Source organism: Mycteria americana, chromosome 3 (assembly GCF_035582795.1).
Source record: "Mycteria americana isolate JAX WOST 10 ecotype Jacksonville Zoo and Gardens chromosome 3, USCA_MyAme_1.0, whole genome shotgun sequence".
Lineage (NCBI taxonomy): Eukaryota > Metazoa > Chordata > Aves > Ciconiiformes > Ciconiidae > Mycteria > Mycteria americana.
The window spans coordinates 54,512,767-54,522,032 of record NC_134367.1 but is presented as its reverse complement, the minus strand read 5'-3'; the positions used below and the strand labels follow the sequence as shown (position 1 = coordinate 54,522,032).

Here is a 9,266-nt window from a genome sequence, read left to right as displayed (position 1 = left end):
AATATTCCCGCTTCAGAGCAATCTCAACAGTTGTCTCGGTAAACCATCATGAAACACGCTGCTACAGCTTCCCTTTCTAAATCCTCAAGCAAGCAACAGGCCTTAAAAGCTCACCACCCCCCTGGCTCTCCCCAGGGCAAGCTAATACACAGACTTTCAGTAACCTTGTACTTCACCGTAGCACCACCTCTTACATTCCTTTATTCAAGCAACACGAGGCTGCCTGGCCTGCTTGCCTCTGCCCTGCTGGACTCGGTTGCAATCGCAGTAGTTCCCATTCATTGTCAATTAGCTGAGGTCCACGGAATTGTAAAGAGGACAAATTAACCTCACTGTCTACAGTACGTTATAAACACAATATACTATTTTCACTTGCTGCACACTTCAGGAAGGAAAGTACCTGCTTTATTCTACACCAGTGACCTAAGCAGGGTAGAAAAATTGGCCATAACCTAGAAACAGGATGCTTTCAACTAAGCTACATCATTTCAGAAAACGCATTTTACTTCAGTCTCTTAAAACCTAACAAACGAACACTGAAATAAGTTGGGTATCACGAACGATGACCTTTTACTACTCTTTTACCATACAAATGGTACGAAGACTGAATTCATGGGACTGATTTTGCAGGAAACCATTAACTGGTATTATAGCTTCAGACTAGAACATGTATTATTCTAGATTTTCAAAAAAAAGCAATACAAAAGGACTTGCAACTCAGAAAAACCCAAACTATCAAAGCAGATTAAAATCTTTGACCTTTATCTAATCATCTGCAAGTGAAGTTCAAGAGTTAGCTGTTTCAAACAGTATTAGGTAACAAAAAACATTCTTAAAACACAGACAACATCCTCCCTCATAATAAAGGAGTAAAATACTCGCATACGCAACGTTTGCATCAAATACAGCCAACAGGTATGTCAGAAGTTGATACATGGACATTTGATTTTATACAGTGGTTGTGTATACAAGCGGGAAGGTGAATGCACTCCAGCAGAAGCCAAAGCCTGGGCTCCATTCCCCTCACCCAGCTTGCCTTTCCCTTTTCTTGTCTTGCTTCCTTGCCTGAAGGCAAAGTCTCTACAATTTCACATTAATGACTATCACGACCAGATACAGAACTCGAGTACTTGAGGTCAGACATTGTGATTTGGAGAGTCTGAAATTAAGTCTAGATATTACCAAGATAGGCATGAAATTTGAAAGGACTTTTGTACAACCAAGTTTTGACCTTGAACAAGGAAGACTGTTGCCTCAGTCTAAGTAAATAAACATAAAAGAAGTAAATCTCGAGAGCCCCTAGTCAGGCAAAATTAGATTCCAGTGTAAGTTTTACCTAAAAATATGACATTGTTTCAGCACAACAGAAGTTACCTTGTTCACAGCAATAATAACATTCTGCTTGAAAAGAACCACAGCAACCCACAAGATAGGAAAATCAGCTTGAAATCACACATTTTAAAGTTACATGCATTCGAATTCTGAGAGAATTTGTTGAAACTACAATACTTATTATGATTAGTATTTTCACTGAGGCATAACAGCAACCAACACAATAAATAAAGGCATAAAGCTTTCTCAGTAAGAAAATTAACCATCTCACCAGTCCCTAACACCTAGCCCCTTCGTTTTCCTTGTACGTAAATAAGGATATTCTGTAATTGCATGTCAGTCCCTCGGGGACTGGGGGAGGAAGGATGCTCTTGCACAATTCTTTGGCAGGAGGAAGCAGCTCAAAAATCCTCCATTTCCACTATTCCAAACCCCTTCTGATCCCTGCCTTCTTAATCCGCACAGTGGAAAATTGGTATCATCAAATCTCACCCAACTGTTTGGACCAGAAGAGTAGACCACACAACTGGTCTTCTTCAGACATACTTTTGAAACTCTACTAGCGTTAAGACTTGGAAAGAAATTTCAAGCCAAGCCAAGCCATGGAATGATGAAGCCCCAGGCGAGGAGCCCGGCTGCTGGGGCAGGAGTGATTCTGCACCTCCAGGAACTGGAAGCGCTTCAGAAAATGCCACCAGCTGATCGAGGCAAGAACACGAAAGTTTGAAGTGAGCAGGTTGGGAAAAATCTGAAAAAGAACTTTAGTAGCAATTAGTTTCTTCATATGTACACATACAGTTTGACAAAGAAAAAAAAAGAAAGAAGAAATTCAGACTTCTCTTTAAGAATCCTTGGATTTAAATATATATATATTTATTAAAAAGAGACATTGACTCTATGGCCAAGACATCATGCGTCTCAGAACAGGTTTTTACAGCCATGTTATAAAAACCCCTTAGCAAAGCAGTTATGCACTAGACTTCAAACACATGTACTCCAAGAATGACACTGGTGTGGAGGATCTTGTTTTACATCCATTTATTTTTGTCCCTCAGCAATTATAGCATAGTTTCAATACATTTCTAAAGCTATAGAGAAATACCAGGGCAACTAGAGTACATACAAGCCAAAGTTAAAATGGTAGACAGCTGAATTAAAAAAAAAGAAAAAAAGAAAAAAAAAGGAAAAAAATATGCATTCAGCAGGAAATCTACTATACTTCATTCAGTTTAGGCTTTGTTCTTTAGGGAACAAGGTGCTAACGTGCCATTTTCTCATAAAATGAATCATAATTGCTTCCAAAGAGTTTCTGCTGAAAATTTAGGTGGAAGCAAATAAGTGTAACACTAAACTTTCTCCTATAAACTTAGAAGCAACACTTTCTTGAATCAATTTCCACCCTCCAAATACCACTGCTGCTTTTCTTGCATGAACCCACTGTTTTATTAAGGCATAACATGCCCTGAGCAATATGCTGGAAATTAGCCAAAAAGCCCAACAATTAAAGGCAAGCACCAAGTGATTATTTTTATAGACAAATTTGGAAATCTGTTTTGTAACTCACCTGTACTTGGGAGTAGCACTTGAGGAAAAAAAGAAAATATTGCTTTTAATTACTTTGAGCAGAATGGCAGTGTTAATTCCCCCATTCTCCCTCCAGGCTAAAGTTTTCAAGCTAATCGTCTAGGTACCTAAGTTGGACCAGTATACCAAGACGCTAAGCAGGACGTCCATTCAAGAGCTTCATTTTTAAGCAACTTGGCATAAAATTTTCAGTGCCCCACCCTAAGCAATTCCAATTAAATCTTATTTTCCTCAAGAGGCAAGACTCTCATATGCTGGATACCTCTGGTCTTAAAAGCAAGATGGAGCCTGGACAGGAGAATCATACACTGTACGTGCTCAGACTGCCTTCCAGCCCTCTTTTTAGAGCCAGAAAAGCCTACACATTACCTGGTGCACTGCCCAATTTCTCTAAAAGATGCACAGTACGACAGAGTCCAGGATCTAGGAAGGTAGTTTTCAAAGCTAGTGCTAACAGCACACTACTTTCTCTATACAAATTTAGGCAACACTGGCTAGTCCCTTTAAGCTACCAGAGTATCCATAAAAGAAAGACAACCAAATTATACATTTTATTCACATTTATTTTTCGCTTTTAGTGTGCTCACAGAAAATTAGAACACCTTAAGCAGGAGTTTAATAGCAATTTTTGTAAGCAAAGTTACATTCCATCTCTAAGTCAAATTGGTCAAAGCTTCTCCAGTATTTACAAAAACATGATAGACAAGATGCTACACAAAAAAACCATTGCATCTGAAGAGTTTTCCTTTATTTTCAAAGACAACTGGAAAAGAAAGCATTGTCTGCTGTAATCAAAAACATACCACAGTATAAACAGTAACCATTCCACTTATCACAGCTTGGTTGAGTTTAAAATTTGTGTTTAAAAGGTCCAAGATGACTGCAGTTTTACAAAAATGGGCAGGGTGGAAAGAGTTGCAAACTTCATGTGCTTCTGGATATCAAGATTTGTTTTTTTGTTTTTGTTTTTTTTTTTTTTGTTTTTTACAATAGTCACAGTTAAAAACACCCTGCTGGTAATACATAATTACACTTTATTAAGGTCATAAACCAGCAATAAACAATAAAGCCTATACAACTTGTATTTCTACTTAATCACTGACTGATACAGCTAACATGAGATAAGTGAAAAGTTCCTATGGTTTAAATGAATTCCTAAGACTATGATCTCTTTATCTGGGTATTGATTTTTATTTTTTTTTTCCTTTTTCCTTTCCTTCTTAATCAAGACTTGTAGTGTTGTAAACCTTATAGAACATCTGCCTCACAAAATACATCGTAATAACTTTCTTTTAAAAAAAAGACTAACCCCTTACATCATTTCTGGCGGGGCACGCTCCCGGCAAGGGCTGCGCGCCCCGGGTTCCCCACTGCGGCCCCTGTCACTTCATTTGATATCCCTTATTGACCCACCCATCTCCTTCATATATGGGCATGTCCATAGACCGATCGGGAAAAGTTTTATAATATGAAGAGAGTTGCAAAGTATGAAAAAAAAACCCAAAAAAACAAAAAACCCGAACCAACCAAAACAAAACATTAATACTGATGAAAAAAAAAAAAAAAACAACCAAAAAAAACCAACCCCAAAATATAGAGGGTGGGAGAGAAGGGCGGAGGGGGGCCCCCCTCCGCCCGTTGGAATGGCGGCAACACACAACGATTTGAGATGGGAGCTGCGGGGGGAGAGAAAAAAAAGAAACGAGACATCTTTTAAATCAATCCCTGGTTGTAGACAAGTTCTCCGAGACCAGTACCTGGCACCACTCCAACAAACAAACAGGGGGGAAGAAAAGTCCGTCGGCGAGGGGCGGCGGCGGCGCTTACTCCGCCGACTCGGCGGCGGGTCCCTCCGGACTGCTCTCGGAGGGCGGCTCCTGCCGCGCCGGCGCCGGCTCCTCCGCGGGGGCCGCCTCCTGATCGCCGCTGCCCGCCTCGCTCGTGGCGGCGCCGGCGCCCGCCGCCTCCTCCGCCGCCTTCCCCTTCCCCTCCGCCGCCGGCTGCTGCTGCGGCGGCGGCTGCTGCTCCTCCGCCGCCGCCGCCGCCGCGGCCTCTTCTCCCGCCGCCTTCTCGGGGGCGGCCTCGTCCGATTTGGCCTCCTGCGAGTCCCCCGCCTCCTCCTTCGCCGCCTCGGCGCTGCCGGCGGCGGCCGCGCAGGCCTCCTCGGCGGCGGCCTTGCCCTCCTCGCTGCCCGCCGCCTCGGGGGCCGCCGCCTCCTCCTTCCCGCCCTCCGCCGCGGCGGCGGCGCCGCCCTCGCTCTCGGCCCCCTCGCCGGCCTCCTTCTTGTTCTTCTTGAAGGAGAAGCCGCTGAGCTTAAAGGACTTCTTGAAGGAAAAGCGCTTCTTTTTTTTTTTCGGGGTCTCGCTGCTGGACGAGGGGGTCGCGCCCTCCTCAGTCTTGGGGGAGGACTCGCCCTCCGCCGGGGAGGCCGGCTCGGTGCTCTCCGCCTCGGCCGCCTCCTTCTCGGAGGCGGGCTCCGACGAGGCCGCCTCCTCCTTGCCCGTCTCCTCGGCGGGCGCGCTGCCGTTGGCCTGCACCTCCTCCTTGCCCGCCTCCGCCGCCGCGGGGGAGGCGTCGCCGTTCACCTTCACGTGGCCGTTCTCCTGCAAGACAGCGACGGGCGTTACCGGCGGTGCCGAGAGGGTGGGGGGGACACGGGGCGCCGCCGTCCCCGCCCAGCGGCCTTCCCTCGCCCGCTTTCTGCTTCCGCGGTTTAAACCCCCGGGCGCTCCGCCGCCCCTCGCCGCCCGGGCCGGGCCGGGCCGGGCCGCGCCGGGCGCCCCCAGCGGCGGGCGGGACGGGCGGCGGCCGCCAGGGGGCGCCGCGGCTCCACGCAGCGGCAGCGGTGCCGCGCACCCCCGCCCCCGGCGCGCCCCGTCCAGCCGCGGCGGCGGCGCGGGGCGGGGAAGGCTAACAAAGCTCGCCCGGCCCCGGCCCCCCGCCCGCCCGCCGCTGCCCCTCTCCGCCCGGGCGGTGCGGCGAGGCGCCCCCGCCCCTCCTCCCTCCCCCTCCCCCCCCCCCCCCCCCCCCGCCGCATTTGCATCTTTCAGGCGCCCGGAGCGCGGCTGGCTGCCCCGGGAGGCAGCTGCGGGGGCGGCGGGGGGTGGCCCGCCCGCAACGCCGCCGCTGCTGCGCGGGGCAGCGGGGGCACGGCCAGTCCGGCAGCCGGCTCACGCGTGGGGGGGTGGGGAGTGACAGAAAGCCGTGCCCCGCGGCTGCCGACCCGCCGGTGGAGCTGCCGCGGACGGGGCGAGCGGCGCAGCCCCTGCCCCGCGCTCCCGCCCGAGGGGGCTGCCCCCCGCTCCCGCCCGAGGGGGCTGCCCCCCGCCGCCGCCGCGCTCCCGCCGAGCCCCCAGCCCGGGCGGCTCCGGCCGCCGCTACTACACAGCCATCCTGCCACCACGAGAGGCGTTTCGCGCTAGGCACCGAGCGTCTTCGGGAGAAGGAGGTTAAGCGGGCAGAAAAGCCAAGCGGTGTAAGATCCTTCCGTTTAAGAGCCATTGGGACACTTCACCATAATACACGAGGGATTTAAAAAAGGAGGAAAAAAAAAAAAAAAAGGAAAAAAGATGTGCCCCCTCCCCCCACGCAGGAAAGATAAAGGAACAAATCATTCAAAGCCGAGCCCGTTTAAAAAAAAATAAATTATTCCTTTGCCTTGAGTTGCAAAGATAAAAGGATCGACCGTATTCCCCATTGAATGTGCCACTGGGGCATCAAAGGAAGAAGAATTAAACAGGATGCGAAAGAGAGTCCGTCGAAGTTGGCTTAAAAAAAAGGAGTAGGTTTAATATTTTTTTTAATTTTTTTTTTTTTTACCTGTCCATTCGCCTTGGATGGAGATGCAGCCACTGCTTCCCCAGGTTTCTCGGCGGAGGCTTCGCCCTTTGCAGCGGTCTTGGAGAACTGGGCACCCATGCTGTCTTATTCAACAAAGAAACTCAACAGATCCAAAAGGAGGGGAAACAAAGAGCGTTGGGTTGGTATAAATACTGGGCGACCAGCAGCAGCAGCAACACACACACACACCAGAGGGGAAAAAAAAAGAGAAGAGAGAACAGAACCGATTATAATGCACTCCTTTTAAAAAATTTAAAGTTGAAGAGATCAAAAAGCAGCAGCACAGGAGGGAGGGGAAAAAAAGGGAGGAAAAAGTCGAGCAAAAAAAAAAAAAGGAGCCCAAGTTTAGTAAAAAGAAGTAATAAAAATTCCCAGATTTGTAGCCGTACTGTAGACAAGGAGAAAATGGAGAAATCTCCCTGGTTGCTAATAAGATGCGGAGTCCAACGCCCAAGTGCACAGATGAATGGGCTTCCCGAGCGGTGACGGCAGCCCTCCGCCCGGCGCCGGCCAATCGCCGCCGCGCCACACAAAGGGGGGCGGGGCCTGGCCGCCCGGCGAACAATGGAGCCGCGATGGCAGCGGTTTGAAATCAGCCCCCGGCCGATAATGAATGTGCCGCTCCGGCGCGGCGCGGGCGGGCGCGCCGAGCTCCGCGCCGGGCAGCGGACAAAACGCCCCAGTAAAGCGGGGCGGGCGGGCAGGGACAGTGGTGCCAGGGGCGTGCGGGTGGGTGCGGGCGCGGGTGGGTGCGAGCTGAGCGAGCCCGAGTGCGAGTGCGAGTCCGTCCCGGCCCCGCCGCCCGCCCCCGCCCGCTGCCGCCGTGAGAGAGCAACAGATAGCGTGTGCGAGCCCGGGGCGGGGGGAGAGGGAAGGAGGGGATTTGCTGCCTCTTTTTTTTTTTTCCCCTTTGCTTTTTTTCTTTTCTTCCCTGGGTTTAATTGGTCGCGATTGTTAAATCGCCCCCAATTTGGAAGGTATTTGAACCACGTAGATCGGGTTTCGCCAAACGAGATCACGAGTCGAAATTAGTAGGTCTGTAGGCCAGATGTTGCAAACGCTAAAGCAGCGGCGGCAGGAGCCGCTGCCGAAGCAGAAACGGACCCCTCCCCCATAGCGATATTGGCTTGGAATAAAATATTTTGTGATTAGCCTACGGCTCTAATTAAGTTCTGCTGTCTGATTATTCCTGATTTGTGTTTTTAAAGTATTTTCTGAGGCGGTGACCCATTTCAAGATTACATTTCCATGCACTCAAGTAGTGGGCGAAGCGACGTTATCAGGGAAACGTTCGCGCTTTCCCAAACCCCAGCCCCGAATGTGTATTTACGTTGAATTTAAACCCTCGAATAAGATGTAACCCGAAACTAATGCATGCGAATTAACGGTGATCTCGAGCGCTTAGCAGCGATGGGGTGGGTGAAATATCACGGATCGGATTGATGCCCTTTCTCGGGGGAGGGGGCGGCGTGTGCGGGGAACCGGCCGGCTCCCTCCGCCGTGCGATGCGGGAAAGGCTGGCCCAGACCCCCCCCCTCCCCCGACACCGCCACCCCCTTTTAAGGAGCAGAAACGAGCGTCAGAAGGATCGCTTCCCAAACTCGGGTAATCTCCTCCAAACGCCTCTTGTTTATAAACAAGGATGTTAAAATTATTCCGATAACGAAGGGCTGCGGAGCTGGGAAGCTCGGCCCAGCCGCCCACCCTCCTCTCCCCGCGGATTACCCGGGGCTGGCGGGGCCGGTGGGCTTTGTGCGACCGCCGCCGCCTTTCGGTAACCCCGGCGAGGGCAGCCGGTTATTTTCAACCGGTCAAGGGAATATTTCGTTTCTGGGGGGCAAAAGGGGCATTTGGTTGTTTTTCTGGGGGGGATGGCGCCTCTCCCTCCCCCCCCGCCGCATTTCACGCACAGCTCCCCCGCCGCCGAGAGCCGCCGCTGCCCGCCGCTCCCTTTGTCTCGGCCGCCGCCGCCCGCCCCGCCGAGCCCGGCGCAGCGGCCTCCCGCTCCCCGCGGGGCTGCCCCCCCCGCCGCGGCCGCGCACCCCGCGCCGGCAACATCCGCACCCCCGGGGGCGGCCGCTGTCCCCGCCGTGGGGCGGGGGTGCCGGGGGTGCCGCCGCCGCCGCGCCCCGGGGCTCCCTCGGCGGGGCCGCGCCGCCGGGCGGTTTCCCTGGCGACGGCCGGGGGGCGGCGGGGGCTCCTTCGCGGGGGCGGGGGCGGCCCTGCCCGCCCCGGCGTCACCTGTGGCCGCCGGCCCCGCCGCTGCGGGGCTGGGCTGGGCTGGGCTCGGCGGGGCCGGGGCCGGGGCCGGGGCCGGGGGCGCCGCGGCGGCGGGAGCCGCTGTCCGGGGGTCCCTCGCCTGCCGTGCCCCCCGTGGGGGGCGTGCGTGGGGGAGCGGTGCACGGCAGAGGGCACCGGCGGCCGAAGGGGATGGAGAGGGCTGCAGAGGGCTCACCTTGCGGCGTGGCGGCAACGCGACCGTGGGGCACGGACAGCCGGACAGCTTCCTT

The 9,266-nt window shown here is 52.6% G+C and overlaps 1 protein-coding gene and 1 long non-coding RNA gene across 4 annotated transcripts in view; one reads left to right on the top strand and one right to left on the bottom strand.

Moving 5' to 3' along the window:
* Positions 1-3,515: 3,515 nt before the first annotated feature.
* Positions 3,516-7,577, bottom strand: MARCKS (myristoylated alanine rich protein kinase C substrate). Of its 3 annotated transcripts, none has more exons than XM_075498591.1 (3): positions 7,146-7,577; positions 6,736-6,856; positions 3,516-5,519 (listed from the first exon to the last, which is right to left on the bottom strand). In XM_075498591.1, the coding sequence occupies exons 2-3, from the start codon at positions 6,832-6,834 to the stop codon at positions 4,740-4,742; spliced, it is 879 nt and encodes a 292-aa protein (XP_075354706.1). In that variant the 5' UTR covers positions 6,835-6,856; positions 7,146-7,577; the 3' UTR covers positions 3,516-4,739. The 3 variants fall into 3 exon arrangements, with proteins under 3 accessions (XP_075354706.1, XP_075354704.1, XP_075354705.1); XM_075498589.1 differs by having other exon boundaries at positions 6,736-6,908; positions 7,146-7,576; XM_075498590.1 differs by lacking the exon at positions 7,146-7,577 and having other exon boundaries at positions 6,736-7,139.
* A 721-nt stretch (positions 7,578-8,298) lies between these two features.
* LOC142407697 (uncharacterized) overlaps positions 8,299-9,266 on the top strand; it is a 62,149-nt gene continuing 61,181 nt past the window's right edge. The window contains exon 1 of the long non-coding RNA XR_012775014.1: positions 8,299-8,361. This is a non-coding gene — a long non-coding RNA (uncharacterized LOC142407697). The remainder of the gene's footprint in view (positions 8,362-9,266) is intronic.